The 16,905-nt window shown below is 40.2% G+C and overlaps 1 protein-coding gene across 2 annotated transcripts in view; it reads right to left on the minus strand.

Moving 5' to 3' along the window:
* The window catches only part of ubr3 (ubiquitin protein ligase E3 component n-recognin 3), a 57,211-nt gene that overhangs the window by 26,733 nt on the left and 13,573 nt on the right, over positions 1–16,905 (minus strand). Inside the window, exons 20-30 of one of the 2 annotated variants that reach the window (XM_050048236.1) lie at positions 16,614–16,755; positions 15,648–15,752; positions 15,387–15,557; positions 12,588–12,620; positions 11,054–11,499; positions 9,088–9,176; positions 5,824–5,973; positions 3,495–3,628; positions 2,766–2,876; positions 2,045–2,245; positions 762–898 (exon numbers count right to left, since the gene is read on the minus strand). In XM_050048236.1, the coding sequence (XP_049904193.1) occupies positions 762–898; positions 2,045–2,245; positions 2,766–2,876; positions 3,495–3,628; positions 5,824–5,973; positions 9,088–9,176; positions 11,054–11,499; positions 12,588–12,620; positions 15,387–15,557; positions 15,648–15,752; positions 16,614–16,755 (1,719 nt within the window). The remainder of the gene's footprint in view (positions 1–761; positions 899–2,044; positions 2,246–2,765; positions 2,877–3,494; positions 3,629–5,823; positions 5,974–9,087; positions 9,177–11,053; positions 11,500–12,587; positions 12,621–15,386; positions 15,558–15,647; positions 15,753–16,613; positions 16,756–16,905) is intronic. The other variant, XM_050048237.1, reaches the window with a different exon arrangement.

A 16,905-nucleotide genomic window follows, 5' to 3' on the forward strand; every position in this document is an offset into this window, starting at 1 on the left:
AGCTGGCATTAAAAGACAAGTGAAAGAGCAAGCAGCCATTTATCTCGCTGATCTCAACAGTCAGTGGTGTGTGCATGAGTTAAAATGTGTTAAGTGGTGCAGAAAGAGGACCTCCAAGTTGGAGGACTGCAGACACAGAGGTCAGTGGACACAAAGACTACCTAAGAGATAACCTAATATGACCAACTCATTGCTCATAACTCTGACAACCGAAGCATACACGTGCACATGCACAGCAACTGTTGAGGTAGTGTTTTGTACAGTACAATAAAGGTACAGGATAAAGCAAAGAGTCTATCAGAATATGAAAGTAGGTTTTAATGTCATTTTTTGTTTTAAAGGGCAATATTCAACCCGTCTACACTTCCTTGTGGGAAAGGCTAAAAGGACACCAAATCACATGCTGTATGTACATGCATACATTCATCTTTTCTCTTTGCTTTCTGCTCTTCAAAGGATATTTTTCAAAAAATGTCTGCGGTGGCAGCAAGTGTACAAAGATGAGGAAGTACAATCAGTAGTTCGAGCAATAGCCCTAAGGCCAGCCAAAAACTGCCAAGTGAAGCAAAACCTATCATCCGGCAGATTTTCGCTGACAAATTAGCAGAGAGATCTGGGCGTTGGTAAGATGATGGGATGTTTACCACAGTTCATTTACACACACACACACTACCCACATTTTTGTAATACAAAGCTGGCTGAAAATCTGCCAAGTATCCTTCACAGAGGGGTTCTGTTAGCTGAGCACCAACTAAACTCACCTTGCCACGGAGTACATGAAGAGGAAGTCATTGTCAGGGGAGCCAGGGTTCTTGCCATAATCCATGTATTTCTTCTGCGTGGTGTTCTTGATGTCTTTGATAACCAGCTCCATCTCTTTACTCAAGTTGGATTCCGTCTAAAATAAAAAAAAAATAACAATACAATTAAGTCTAAAATTATATCTTCAATGGATTTTGGGAAGCTAACCCAAGGTAAAAAATACAAGATGTGACACACTGAAATGCATTACATAGGAAAGCAAGACTAAATTAGAGTTACATCCACAACCTCCTTGTAATGTTGTCCTAACAGTGTGTTATCAAACATGTCCAGTAGCAGTACTTGCCTTTCTGTAATTAGTTATCTGCAAAGTGAGACAATGGGATGGGTCACAACTTAACTATACTGAAATTTCATTTCCCCCTCCAGAGGCAATTTAGACTGCAGTTTGGGATGGTTGATACAACGAGCTAGTCGCATAAATTTCCAACTATTTGCCTCCCAAAGAGACTGCGGACAGTGTTATACTGCAGCATATAATCATAGGAAATGCCCATTTATAACTTTTATTAAAGCAGTTTAAGCTGATCCTTAAACTCTGCAAACAGAAAGTTTAAATTAGCTTGGCTCAAAACTGTTTTCTAAACACATTCTTCAAAAAACCCCACAGGGACACATCTTCAAATTCAATAACATCAATTACACAATGAGAGAGGTTTTCTACTTCATTCTGCTTATGCAGCAAAAAGCTGCTCAAAGCCACCTGAATTAAAACTTCTGACTTCCACCGTGGAAGAGAGATTTTACAAACACCTAAAGGGTACGTTAGAATCAATATGTATTGTTATGGGTCATGAAATAAAGGATGGTGCCAATAGATTTGTCATAGCTGTTAACCCTTTTCATAAAATGTCTAAAAAATTTCCTTTCATTTGAAAGCAAAACAAAATGGCATAGAGCATTCTGCTAATCACAAGATTGGAAATGGAAAAATATGGGAGACATCCATATGGATTACAGGTTCAGTGACAGATTGTGTCACTGGTAGTTACTGACACTTCAGGATGCTCAGGATGCTTGATAAAACAGGAATTAGTCTCTGTAGTCTACAATAGAAGGACAGTCTCTCTTAAACAGAAAAAACATTTCCAGCTGCATTAAAGGTCAACACTGATTGCTTTTAGCAATTATATTGTTACCACCAGCCAGTAATGAGTTGACAGTGTGTTTAAAATACAGGAAGCTTTTAGTGGTAAACTCCTGGCCTTACTATAAAACTTACTGGGAAGAGGCCAAGTTTCTCCTGAAGATCTTCCACCTCCTTTACAAGCACAAGTGTCTTCTTGTTTGTGGGTGTGTGCCAGGCGCCAGCCTCTGTGCCCCGCCCGGGGCGACAGGGAAGGACACTATTAGCAAACTGTCGACACAGTGGGCACGTAAATTCACCCTTGTCAACAGAGAAACCCTGGAGGACCTGGTCGTTCTGAAAGAGACATGGAAGTTCAATTCGACCTTTACAATATAAACCAAAACTTCAAAGAGGCAACTGGCACTGGACTTCTTCAGGGTGTCTACAGGTATCAGACATTTAAATTGAGTGTTTCTTAGGACCTGTATATGCATGTGTGTGTAAATTCACAAGGATGTATATATGTATGTGTACAGATAAAGGCGTGTAAACATGTATATATGGATATGCTTGTGTGTGTCACAGTATGTAGACTAGAGTTGGCAGTTCGGAGTTGGGCTGAGATGCCACCAAAATGTTTGAAAGTATGGCTAAACTACAGGCCAGTGGTGTCAGGAGACACTTTACACAACTGAATGCTTCCATTCACATGATGGTTATCAAACAAAGTAGTAGAAAAAGGTGTCACACAAAGAACTCTATTGGTATCGGTATCACTTTAAGGGTACTGGTACTGGTACCGTAATGTTTAAAACATTACCCCGCCCTAGTAATTAGATGATTAATCATTTCATAAGGTCAAGCTTTCTCTTACCCTCAGAGACTCCATGTATGACTTGTGGCAATCTATATGCAAAGTGTGTCCACAGGTCTGAACGTAGACGCCCCCATCCCAACCTATTGACACAGACTGCAGACAAGAGCTCTGCAGAATTCACAAGAGAAAAATCACATCAATTAGAGTATGCAAATACGTCTTCAGACATTCAACCTCCTGGACCTTTTGTTTACACTGTGGTGCTGATAAATAAATAGATTTTTTTTAAGGTTTGAATTAACAAACTACAATAAACACTCTATTGACGAGGCACTTTACAGCCAGCATCTTGAAACGGACAATTAGACTGCATGAGTGAATCACCAGTTTTTTATTAGATTATGTCCAATTTAACTAGGGTAATCATTTTTGGTTTGGAGTTGTGTTGCAAGCTAATCAATACAGAACGTGGGTATGAGAAGCAAATTAAAGTAGCTTAGTCAAAGCAGTTTTCAATGAAGCTTTTTAGTTTTACCTTTAAATGATGACTCTGAATTGTTTCTGGAAATGCTGCAGATGGTATATGCTTTTTTAATCCACTGTTTGTCACACAATGATGCTACACTTATAATGCAACTATCACAAGCAGTTACAAACTGTACTCAATAACAAGGACCATCTACCATCTTACAGTCTGTTAAAGGGACTTCAGCAGATGTTCACATTGCTGACTCCCATAGTTTTGACTGAATGCCAGTGCTGAGTGCTACTTTCTGAGACACCTACATCTTTGAAGAACCGCTGCATGAGTGTGAGCCTGACATCATGAGCCACCCCACATGTGTCTGCGGCGTAGATGTGTTCTTCATCGCTAGTTGGTAGATTCTTCGCCTCTTTGCTTTTGCAGCGGTGTCCGAGCACTGAAAGCCAATCACACATGTCAGTAATGAATTGTGATTTGAACATAATCAGTATTTATATAAAGAAGTCAAGGACTGGGACTACATGGCTGACTTATTTGTTGGTAATTTTTTTAATTAATCATTTAAATCTCAAAATATCATAAAATAGTGAGTAACAGCCATCACAGTTTCCCACATCCCAAGGTGACTGCTTCAGGTTGAATTTTTTGTCCCACTCACAAACCAAAACCCAAAGAAAATCACCAAATGAGTGCCTTTACATGGACATGAATAACCTGATTAGGATCAGGTTTTAGGAGTATCTACGTAGTTTATGTGTCTGAACATGTGAAGACAATATCCTGTCTTCAGAAACCCAGACGTGCTTGCTGGAGTGCTTCAAATGAAACCGGGATACTGCTGCATGTATATACATCTTATCCCAGGTTATAGCGAGCCACAGACTACCTGCACAGGCACAGCTTCAGCTATGTCACGTAACAGGAATAGATACAATGGTGGCAGTGACACCGTCTCACTTCTGAAGCGATGAAGAAACAGAGTTTTGTATTTCGGTAATGAAAAAAGCTGTGCACCTTCAACCACTGCTCCCCTATCCTATGCTGTGGTAGTGACAGGCTGCCATCGGTGTGGAGGACCTGTTTTCAGGAATAACATTAACTCAGTACAAAGTGCGTGTGTGTGTCTGTGTGGTTGAGAGCGAGAGAGATGGTGGCCGTCACTCAGAGCAGAGAAGAAATTAGCAGTTAAGCTGTCAAGTGGTAGTAACTGTACGGTGAGTGTTAAATATTTCCTATCGCTCTCATCTCCAATTGCCACTTTGCTTTAGCAAACATCAGTGCCTTCTAGGGCTGCAACTAACGATTATTTTCATTGTCGACTAATCTGTCGAATATTTCTTCATTATTATTAGTTGACTAATCATTTTATCGAAAAATGTGCTAAAATGTTGAAAAATGTCGGTCTGTCTCTCCCAAACACCAAAATTATGTCATCTAATGTCTTGTTTCGTACTCACGCCAAAGGGTTTTAGTTCACCGTCATGGGAGAGTGTGTAAAGCTGCCAATATTTGAATGTAAGAAGCTGCAATAAGAGTATTTTGGGGTACTTTTATAGTACTTTTCTATGAAAAATGACTCAAACCGATTAGTCGACTACTAAAATAGTCACCGATTATTCTAATAGTCGATTAGTCATCGATTAGTCGACTAATCGTTGCAGCCCTAGTGCCTTCACAGATAGATGGCATTGTTCAGTAACTGGGTTACTGGTATTTATCATGTATATGGGGAATATGAATAACCTGTTTTCTCTGTGCTCATGTAAACACCTTATCCCAAATATGATCATAACCAGATAAGCCTCATAAACAGGTTATAAATGTCCATGTAAACACAATCACTGATGTAAAACAACAAGTCTTCAAAAAGCAGCAGCTGTGAAAACTGAGCAGCTGGAACCAGAGAGTGTTTGTCCTTTCTGCTTGATAAATACTTAAAGCAATTAATTGATTAGATAGTATTGAATTTTCCATCTATGGACTAATTGATCCTGCCCTATACAGTCGGCTTTACTGGTGCCCTTCAGACGCCAAACTCAGATTGTTATGCTCTTAGTAATGACATGATTTGATAATGATAAATCAGGCACGACCAGGCATTCAACAACAATGAAATCAAAATGGAAAAATGTAGAATGATGATGATGGTGGTGTCTGGTCACCAAAAAGGGCAATTTAATTGTATGCTATTATGGACCCATTGGTGGTCACTGCTGGTTGATTTTACGAGGTGGTTCTTTTATGTTGAGGTCAGAGTCTTCTGAACCGTTTTACAAGTGACTAATTACAAATCAAACATGCCATTTATTTAGATGACAGCAAGTGATCCTCCTCTGGATAAGAAATGACCTCTTTCAGTGTGAGGCTCCATGAACAAGTGAGCAGGGAACAACATGAGTGATAAATGAGCCAAATACAATTAACAGTTAACCCCCCAATAAAAAAATCAGATTTTCAGTATGGTGGATCAAAGATGCTGTGAATAACTGTTTTTGTTTGAAAGGCAAAATTGCCAACAGAGAAACAGAACAGATATGTGTGATTTTGTACGCCAAAACCAACACAGTGAACAAACGTGTCCTGTGTAAACTATATATGTCAGGATATGAGACTGAAAAGGGGATGCAGTACCTGAGGATGCTTGAAGAAGAACTACTAGGCCAGTGGGTCGGTCCTCAGTGGAGGGTCCGCTCTGGCCACAGATCACGCAGTCATAAAGAACCTCAGACTCCATCACTTCAGACGCTCCCAGGTCCATGGCTGCCTCAGTGTCCGGGGATTCTAGCAAAAAAAGTAAAAATCTTAATATAAGTTTGTAAAAGCTTCCAGACTAAAACCATAAACATGGGACACACTGCAACGGCTGAAGCCAATAATTACTAACACCTGGAAAGGCAATGTTAAAGAGAATTCTGAGAACTGATGAAGCAGGGTGAAAATCATCCAACTCTGTGAGAAACAAACACACTTAGAGGTAATGTGGTCTAAAAGGCTTTCCTTTAGGTTGATCAGAAACTGAGGTAATAATCCATGATGAAGAAAGGTAACTCACTGCAAGCTTTGCTCCAACTCAGGCGACACATACCACACAGAGGGGCGGCTTTTGCTGCTGCTAAACCTATATATATATAAATAAGACCAATTGATACTGTGTAATTTTCAAAGAGTGAAATGCACTCCTACCTGCACTTCGAAGCAAAAACTGTCTCAGTGCTAAATTAGGTTATATGCATACATTTGGCGCACAACTGGCCCCTTTTTATGCAAATGAACCTCACTGAAAAAACAGTCCAACTCACAAAAATCAGCACTAATAGCCACATGCTGTGACAGTGAAATTAAAAGTGTCTTCAGAGAGTTTATTAGAGGTGTCATGCCCAGAATTCCCAGTGATCATGGAAGCAGTGGTTGTAGACAGGCAAAGGCATCGTCATGCCAGGCGTGCCGAAACACCTTGTCGGTCAGGACCTGTAGGTCGTGGTCTGAATATTTCTGTTTTCTTTTTCCCTCTCCCGTTCTTCTGCCTACTGTCTTCCACCTGAAAAACGTTCTTGGTGGGTCCGCGCTGTAGTATCATGACCGCAATTTTGTTGTGAAGCTGACCTTGGGACAGGGCAAATAGGGGTTGCAGGTGATGCAAAACTCATGGTGCTATCAGCGGCTGGACTCACGTTCTTTGTGAGTTCACCTGTCAGTACAATACACAGCACTGTGACTGCTCCTTTCAATTTCTCCTTCATATTTAAATTTATACTGTATTTATTCCTGCTTATTTGATCTTATTTATTTGATGTCTTAATTTCCTCTGTACTCATGCCTCTTGGCTTTATTCTCATTTTATCTGCTATGTCTGGTTTTACTTGTTTTTGTTAAGCACTTTGTAAGTTTGTTAAGAGAAGTGCTATATAAATAAAGTTCATTATTATTGTTCCTATTATTACTATTTACACTGAAAAGAATCAACTCCAACAGCATATATCAACTCTGATCTTCTGGTGAATTCAATCATTTCTCTGTGTGGTTTCCTTGCTGCAGTCAGTCATGGGAAGAAAAACGGAGAATATAACATCTACTGCCACACCTAGCACTAGAAATTAATTACGGATGTGAAATTAGTTTTAAATGTTAAGACCTGTGTTCAATTTGAGCAGTAAATATTGTGGACAAATGTCAAGCTGGGTTGGAAATTGATTTATTGCTTTTTGGAAAAATCTGTTCTCAACAGAGGTCACGGTGTTCCTGGGGAAATGAAAGATGCATTAGATGTCAACACTGCAGCTTTAGCCCCAGGCCATCCCAGTACATAGTCACCAACCAACCAACACACACATACACACACACACACGGGAAAGGTAAGACAACAAGGACGCACTAACTGTGGGTGTGCTGCTGTGTTATGCTTCCTACAGCTTACAGTTTTGAATGCTCCTTGAAGTATTGTGTTGTTGCCTGTTCCTAAATAATGCAGGTTAATGATGACACTGAATGACACTGATGACTTAATGGGGATTTTATTTTTTTGTTAATCAAGTGTATAACGTGCGGATGTTTTTGTCTGTTGACCAATTAACTGTTCTAAGCAATCAGAATTTCAGTCAACCAAGATTTTCTTTGGTCGATGACAGCCCTAAATTTGAGTAAAATGACCCTTTAATAACTGCAAATTTCATTATTTTAAAGCAAGAATGAATAAGTAGAATAATGCCACATGCTATAACGCAGGCCGACATTGCATTCGCTTAGATTAAATAGTCTTCTTCTCACTTCAGTCTTACTTTGGAACAAGTGATGCAAAGCCATCAATGCGCTTGAAGTGACGCTAGACTAAACTAAAGTTACTGCTCAGCAGGAAGCGTGCAGAGGAGGTCATAATACAGTTCTGGCAGAACGGTCCGTCTGATCACAGCAGCCATTATTCATTCACTAACCATGCTGTGTCAAGGTGGGCCCTGGGAGTCCAGCCCACTATTAGTGCTTTGATCCTATGTGCCCTCAGCCAGCAGCCACCCACACTCCCACAGGAACGCTCTCCTCTCAATTTCTCCTAACAGGCCTGCGGAGACCACAAGCATGGACTCGGCCTACTGTCACCTTGCCCCGATGGAAAAGGTATAGCAATGATAGGTTTATTTCAGCCAGCAGCGCTTTTCGTCAAGGGCTATAGTAGCAAGATGTCCTTCAAACAAAACGTGTTAATGTGTGTTGTGTGCTTTTATAGGGTCTTGTACGCCTATGTTAGAACAAACCCAGATTTGATAAGCAGATTTTGGTACAGAGGTTGTTGCAGCTGACACAGTCCTTGCTGAAGGCATAAATGCACAGAGCAGTGCAATGCAGTGTGCAAATTGTAGAGTTTCATTCTACATTTTAATCAGTTTTTCTTAATTATAGGATAAACTGCCTGGACAGATTTGGTTATTTTACTAGAATTAAACTGATAACAAAAAAAGTTATTTTTTATTTCAAATTCAGACTTGAAAATTAGCACTCTACCTCACAATTTGTGATGATCTTCCTAAAAAAATGCATGATGTTTTCAAACTCACTGGATTAGAAACAAATGAGAAGTTTCGATGCACCTCCACCAAACACCTCACATTATGCATGTATTAACGATTGGGTGTCAGTAAAATATATTCACCATTCAAGGCTCGCCTGCTCGACTGTGCAGCATTAAAGTTGTAATACTGCACTTTGATTTACAACTATGTTACAGCAAGTATGCCAAGTAAAGATTGAGTTAGCAGATGTGCCACACTGCTGCACCTGCAATCTGCCATGATATTCTTTGCAAACAGAATTTAGACAGTGGCTTCTACGACTAATGTGTTAGTAAGTTAAAGCTTTAAGACCCTAAAAATGAGGCAACAAGTTGGCAAGCTAGCCTTTCCTTACCAACATCCATGGCTGTTTCCATGAAACTCTTCTGCCTGGAGGCAAACTCAGCAAGCAGCTTCTGCTGTCTCTCTCTAGCCCTCTGACGTCTGGAAAAAGAAGAGTGAAATACTGTTAAATAAATCTGCAGCAATATGTAACAACAACCCAATATTTAACTTTAGTTCAAAACCACTGAAATACTAAATGTGTGTATGTAATTATAATATAATCAGCTAAAGAAGCGAGACTTTTAACTCATTAAATTAGACTAGCAAGACTATATTGTAGGAATGTATTATATAATTTCCATGAGAAAAGACACACTCACTGTCATAAACTGACAACAAGCACTGGTCCAGATAATAAGTTCCTGGCACCTACTTCCTCCATTTAGGAATATTAATCTCTGCACTTCCACTTCACAAATGCATAACAGTGACATGGGGATAAGCATATCTGTTGTGCAGAGCATGTCTCCCCTGATCACCCACAGCATGTGCAACAGATTTGTCCATGTAGCAGGGCATACAGGGCTGTGCTGTGAAAGTTGGAAAGGTTGACTACTGAACTAATATGGCGGGTTGAGAGCCCAACTCTGCAGACATACAGGGTGAGAGCTGACTGTAAATTAAGTCCCTAATAAGAGGACATAAACAAATGCTGACAGGAGCGTCACAGCTCAATAATTTCCACTGATGGCTTCAGGGGTGCCGACAACCAGCGTGAGGAATGGGCAGCAGCTTCTCACTTCTGGCTGCCACTGACCGCACTGCTGCCTGACGGTTGCCTTGGAAACAGCACTGGTTTGTGTAGAATGGGAGAGATTCTACCTTTACCTTGTACCTCTGTCTGTGGGGTGAAGCCAACCCCAAAAGCAGGCAATTATTAAACCGTTATAGCCCATTCCATCATCATTAGAGGAGGGAAATGGGAGGCATGGACTGGTGGCTAGATGTGAGGTGGAGGATCAAAACCCACCAAGTCCAACAGCCAATGCACCCCATTTTCATGGTGGAGCAAAGATCACTACAGTGCTAATAAGAACACATATGATGATTGTGTTTGTGTTTAGCGTTTTACTGGCCTTGATTTTGCCCATTGTGTTAACATGCATGTTTGTTTACATAAGAATGTCACCAACATGAGGGCAGCACTTATATAGTGGAAGAGGCACAGTCCTGATAGTCTTATCAACCCCTGGCAACGAGCCAAAAAGTCTGTCGCTTGTAGTTTTACCCTCCAACAACTTCATCCTCCACTCCGTAATTCCACCAGCCAACCACCCGGCTCCCAGGCCGTCCATCCATGGGAGCACACTGCAGCACAACGGCTGGATTGTGAAGGCAACTGTGGTGTTCCCAGAGCTTTGCTAAGCTTGACTATTTGTACATTAAATCTCAAACTTAGTAATTTGGGGCTACTCCTATACAAGTACTGTACATGTACTTTCTTGTTGATTGTTAATTACTTTAAAAAAAATGTATTAAAGTTTTCTTTATATTCCAATTCCAATGTCTGTATATTCTTAAAAATTAAAAGTCCATTGCTCTTTGAAAAGGTGGACTTGCATGACTATGCTACAATCATTGTATCAGTGGCATAAAATAGACTCAAAATGACCATAATATAATTTATCGCAATTATTTGTGGGACAATATGCCTGCCAACAAAAGTGTTATTGTGACGTGCCTAGTGGTAATGTACAAAATATTTGCTTCTTGACACTCTGCACTTCCCAGACAATATTACTGGGAGTTCTTATTCAGAAAAGCAAGCCTACACTTTCCCTTAAGGGGTTCTCGTCACGCCCTGCTGTTTATAAGATATGACAGGCTAAGAGGATAATGAAAAATTATCATTTCCTTTGATTTACACTATACCATACCATACTACTCTAGATTTTAATACAATACATTTAATGCAAATGTAAATCCATAGCGGTGAATGTTATTTAACAAAGAAGAACTGTGCATGATTATGTTACCTCTCTTCTTTATCCATGGTTTTCTTGTCTGTGGGACTATTCTTCTTTGGTGGCACAGGAGGACACACCTTTCCACAAATGTCCTGGATGCTACGCTTGATTTGGCAGCTGCGCGTGGCCGCCTTGGTGAGGATGCGCTCAATGGCTGTAATGCCATCTCCATGAGTGTGACGGCTCGTGTCCATGTCCTCCAGCCAGGATGCGGACAGGGAGTTCTGCTTGGACGACAACTTCTGGTGGAGCTTAATGAGGAGGGACAACATGCTCTCCCGGATCTCCAAGATCTCCGTCACCAGCTGAGGGGGAGTGCCTGGAGGGACCCAGCGTGTTGAGGAGCTCTTGGGCCTGACAACCTGGGCGGCTTCAGTGTTGCTGCGGTTGATTATCTCCTGGAACTTCCTCCTGCGCTCTGCTACAAGGCTGAAGACCTGAGCTTCGCGCAGGTTCTAAGAAAGCAGAGAGTAAAATATTTTTAAGGAATTTATTTATTTACATGACAGTACGTATATGGTGAACATTTTGGTATGAAATGCCATCATGAGAACAGTTGTTTTTGTATGGGTGATCCAACACACCCAAGTACGGCAGTGTTAGTGCCATGCCCTATGATTAAAGCTATATGGACACACTGTAAACACATGGTATGTAAATAAATTATTGTCCCACACATATAAAATTCATCACAGCACACAACATTTCAAGTATCAAACCCACGTCGTGGGTAAAGAGAAAACTCCAACATCCCTTCATTCCACCTGCATCTGGGTGCTCTGGCAGAACTCTCTTTTTGAGCACAAACACAATCTCCTAAAATGACATCACTAGTAGTCTGATGGACTTTGATGGATTGGAGGGGTGCTTCATTTCCATAATCAGACAAGCACAATACACATAAAAGTCAAATTAAATGCCCAGTAAAAAAAATTCAGCTGACGTTTCACGAATACCTTTGCTGATAGCACTCAGAACAACCATATTCCTGGGGAAAATTCAAATCATCCTGATGGGCACACAAGCCTTCTGAAGGATTGCCATGACCTGACCTGACAAAAAGGACCTGAGCTGCACTGTTAAATAAACATACATAATAAAGCCCAGTCAAGGCAACATCAATCATACTGACATGCAGTTAAAAAGCGTTTACCCAAACCTGCGTTTCACATGTAATTAGTTTCAGCAGTCAAGAGGGAGGAAAACTGCTGAAGCGCAGCATTACACACACACACACACACACACACACACACACACACACACACACACACACACACACACNCCAAACCTGCGTTTCACATGTAATTAGTTTCAGCAGTCAAGAGGGAGGAAAACTGCTGAAGCGCAGCATTACACACACACACACACACACACACACACACACACACACCCCATAACACATCAAGGCAGACATCCTTTGAAAAGCAAAAAACAAACATGTGCAAAGACATTCTGTCATAATTAAGATAAAAAGAAGACAAACGCAGCTGCTAGTGGCATCACAGCCATCAGCCTTTTTGTAGAGATGGACATAGATAGCTACCTCTCTCCAATTGCCTGAAAGACGCCTGGAGTTCTGTGGAGCAAGTACAGCAAAACAAACAACAATAACAGGGATGATATGAAAGAGCAACATGATGGTACCACACAATGTCAGAGGGTAAAAACGCACACACGTCAGGCCAGACCTCAAAGAAAATGTGAAAAAACAAGATTATTTTTGTTGGTGTAATGTGCTAACGTGATCATATTAGCATGCTGAGCGAGGCAAAGTCAGGTGAGCACCAATGTCACAAGAATTCATCTTACAGGGACGATGAACGTCTGTTTCAAATGTCATAGTGATCCATCCAATTCTTGTTCATATATGGATGCTGGACCAGAAATTAGTTCTTCAGGGAGTTGACCCCAAACTTTGTCAACAAGCAGTGAAGTCTGATAAATAAACTTCTTGTTACGAAGTTTTATGATCTATGTATGAATGACTTATTCACAACAAATCCCTGCATGGCAGGTAACAGTATTTAATTAGTATTCCGTATGTCAGTGACTTATTTAAAGGTCCAGTGTGTAGGATTTAGGAGCATCTATGGGAAGATTGTATATAAAATTCATAACTATGTTTTCATTGGTTTATAATCATCTGAAAATAAGAATCGGTGTGTTTTCATTGGCTTAAAATGAGCCATTCATATCTACATACGGAGCGGGTCCTCTTGCACGGAGTCCACTATATTGTTCTATGGTAGCCCAGAACGGACAAACTAAACACTTGCTCTAGATAGGGCCATTCACGTTTACACGTCAGCCACCGTAGTTCTCTTACACACTTGGCACACGGGAGAAGTTTCAGTCAGCACCTTCACTACTAGATGCCACTTATTCTGACACACTGGACCTTTAAAGCAGCAGTTTGACAGTTTTGGAAATACACTTATTTAATGTCTTGCTGACAGTTAGATGAGAAGACTGATGTGATTGATGATGATTATGTCTGTAAATATGAAGCTATAGCAAGCAGCCAGTTAGCTTGTTTAGCACAAAGACTGAAAATAAGAAGAAACCAGCAACAAAATCTGCCTAAAAGCACCTCCAAAACTCACTAATTATTTAACATGTTAGATGTCATGTGTTTAATCCGTACAAGATCTGCCTCTTGGCAACCTCACATTGAGGACAAGACCATCGCTGCGTCGCTATGCACGACATACCCAATATGTTTATCTTTCAACATACTTTTATTTGAATAAACAGTAGTATGTATCTTTGCAGACACACTGAGCTATAAGTACCACGTCACTTTCTGAGAGCCTCCTTGCTGGCTGGATATGTGTAACCATGGTAACCCATGCCAAAGCTGATGCATGTTTAGCAGGTGTAGTGTTTATGTGTGTACCAATTCCATGGCACACCATCCAAATGTTTCTTTTTATATATTTCAGTGTGTCTGACTAACAACCCTGGTGCTACACCACTAGCATGGGTAACAAAAAGCCCAAAGCACGCTGTATCTATAATAAAGCTCATTCATCATGTAATATGTCATCCATCTGCAATGATATCCCTACAACAATACACAGTATAGTGTTTCCTTAATTGCACATCAGTCAGCGGACTTATGACCAAAGTTTTTCACCTCTGTAGGTATTTATTACTTACTGGTGTTAAAGAGCTGCCTCTGTTGCTGAAAATCTCACATACTGTTTTAGCCTACTATATAGCATGTTAGTAATTTGGATGCCGCCCATGTCTTTGGCTGCACCCCTGTTGGATGTGCTAACGTGCTGCTCAGTTTAATGCAATGCAAGTGCAAGTGACATTTGAAACACTTGAAAAAATGTTAAGTCCCTATCAGCTGATAATCAGCCATTGAAGCAAAATTTATCTTTTCACAACTTTTAAGAGTTGCTAGAACACTGCAGTACCTCTTCTATTTAGATTCAGCCCCGACATGCCATGTGAAGTCAGTGTTTATGAATCTATAATGCTGTTCATACACTTGGTACTTTGTTTACTTTCAGCTCAGAGCCATCAATTCAAGTCAGCATAAGCGCCATGTATTGTTTTGTGTGCGAATCTGTGGAAACCGCATTGGATTGGCACTGTGCCGGTCCACTGACCACTGAGGAGGACAAAAAGACACCAAAATAGAACTGACAGCAACACAGGCTCTACAGTTATCAATTGTAAATGGCTAACCTTTGAGCACATACACAGCAACACTGGCACTAGAGTGTGTTTTTGGACACCAGATGAATTCAAGGCCAATAATCATTGGCATTTTAGCTTGTATCTCCTGAGAAAAATATCTAGGTCTTGAGCATTTAGATGTTTGGCTTTCTTCCTCAGCCACTGGTTCAATGTGCTGTAGTCAGTAGTCACTAGAAGTTTCACTTTCAGTAGTTTTTATTACAGTGACATTGCACTGTAGTAAGGGCTGCACAATATTTTGGTTTTTATAGTCATCACAGTGTCAACTTGCACAATAAACACACTAAAAAAGACGGTGATACTACAGTCAAGGATGTTCTGAGATAAGAAAACTGTATCTATGTTTTTTTTTATCATTGGTGCCTTTTGTATATTATTTGTTCCATGAAAGACTTTTGGAAATAATTTCCTTTCATTTTCTTTAAATTCAATGAGCAACTTGTTGTGTTTTAGCAGTACACCTAAAGCAGCAGAGAGGCAGAACTGACTACACTTTAATATCTGTCAATTTATCACAAGTAGTATCATTATTACAATACTCAACGTTATCATTTATTTTCTTCAGGGTAGCCCTGATTGTAGAGAATGACACTGTAATTCAGCTCAGCCTACAGCCAGAGCTGCCTCTTACCTGGCCATAAGAAGAAGCTTCAGTGCTGGTGCTGGGAGGTGCCTCTCTCTTCACTTCAGGAGCCGTCTCAGGAACCCGCACCCTCACAAAGTTGATAACATGGTGCAAATTAGAGAGGAGGTTTGTGCCAGGAAACCAGCTGTCATGGCAGTGCTCCTCAATGCAAGGCTCCTGGAAGGATAAGATCCTGTTAGACACTGGTGCACACTAGATGTCTGGACAGTGAGGAGAGTTGTTGTAACTCAAACACTGATATCTCACCTCATCCGCCTTGTTGTCTTGAACCTGGTTGTCCAAGCCCAGCTCAATCAGGTACAGCACCATGCACAGCACGTGCTCTGACATGTTCTGATGATCCATCCAAATCTAGAACATATCAAACTACTAGTTTATACTGAGGAACAGAGAAATGTTATTCCCTTCTCTACTGACACCAACTATGTAACTGTTGTTATGGTTACATAAATACTTCACCCACAAAATGATATTTTGTATGTCAATTACTCGCCCCATGTTAAACTAAAACTTTTTCTCTCATGCCACCACAGTGGATAATGAATCCAAAACCGGCGAACATTCTTTATCAGCAGCAGAACTATACATAAAACATCCTTTATAAAAATCTAAAGATCTAAGAAAAGAAAAAAAGTGCTAACAAAGGATAAAATACAACAAAAGTACAAGTTAGATAAAAGAAAAATAAAATAATTTAAAATCTTTATCCACTATATACACCTTTTACTTATATGGATGCTGTATGTGATGACACACATGGTGTGCAGTGTTAAGATATAGAAATATAGCCTAAAAATATTAATGCACAGTAAGTGGTAGAATATTGCACATGAATGGCACACAGCATAAATATAAAGGATATGAATAAGGGTATGTACATATACATGTGAATATATGATATACAAATGCTTATTTTGTGCATAAAGTAGTCCTTTACACAACCATTTGCCTGTTGATGCTTTTGTATTTTTATTTCTCCATTATGCCTCGTCTATATTATATGGTCTTTCCATTTATGCTACAGAAACTGCTTCTATACTGTATTGTACCAATATCTTGCAACATGTCAACATCAATTAACTGCCAAGTCATATTTCACATGCACCAATTAAATATGGCAAACAGAGGCACCTTTAATTTAGCTCAAGGAGTAAATTGAGATGCAAGTGCAGGACTGTATTATACCACATAAAGAGTCGTTGAAAGGCTCACCTTGTACAGGAGAGTAAATATTACAATGTGCAGTGTCTTGCAGTGCAACAGCTTGATTAGGCCTTTGTAACATGGATGCAGAGGAGTCCTCTCCTTGTAAGGAGGCCATGGGTTGCCGGTGTGAATGCCAGACTGTTTTAAACTAGGTGACAAAATCGTCAACAAAAGAAATATCAGAGGAACAATCAGGAACACACAGAGCATAGCAATTAACACACCCACAAGGGTGTGAGCTTGCTTACAAAACAGAATGGTTGAGCTTCCACATAAAGCAAGATGATGAGAGAAATAA

The sequence above is a fragment of the Epinephelus moara genome, chromosome 7, assembly GCF_006386435.1.
Source record: "Epinephelus moara isolate mb chromosome 7, YSFRI_EMoa_1.0, whole genome shotgun sequence".
NCBI lineage: Eukaryota > Metazoa > Chordata > Actinopteri > Perciformes > Serranidae > Epinephelus > Epinephelus moara.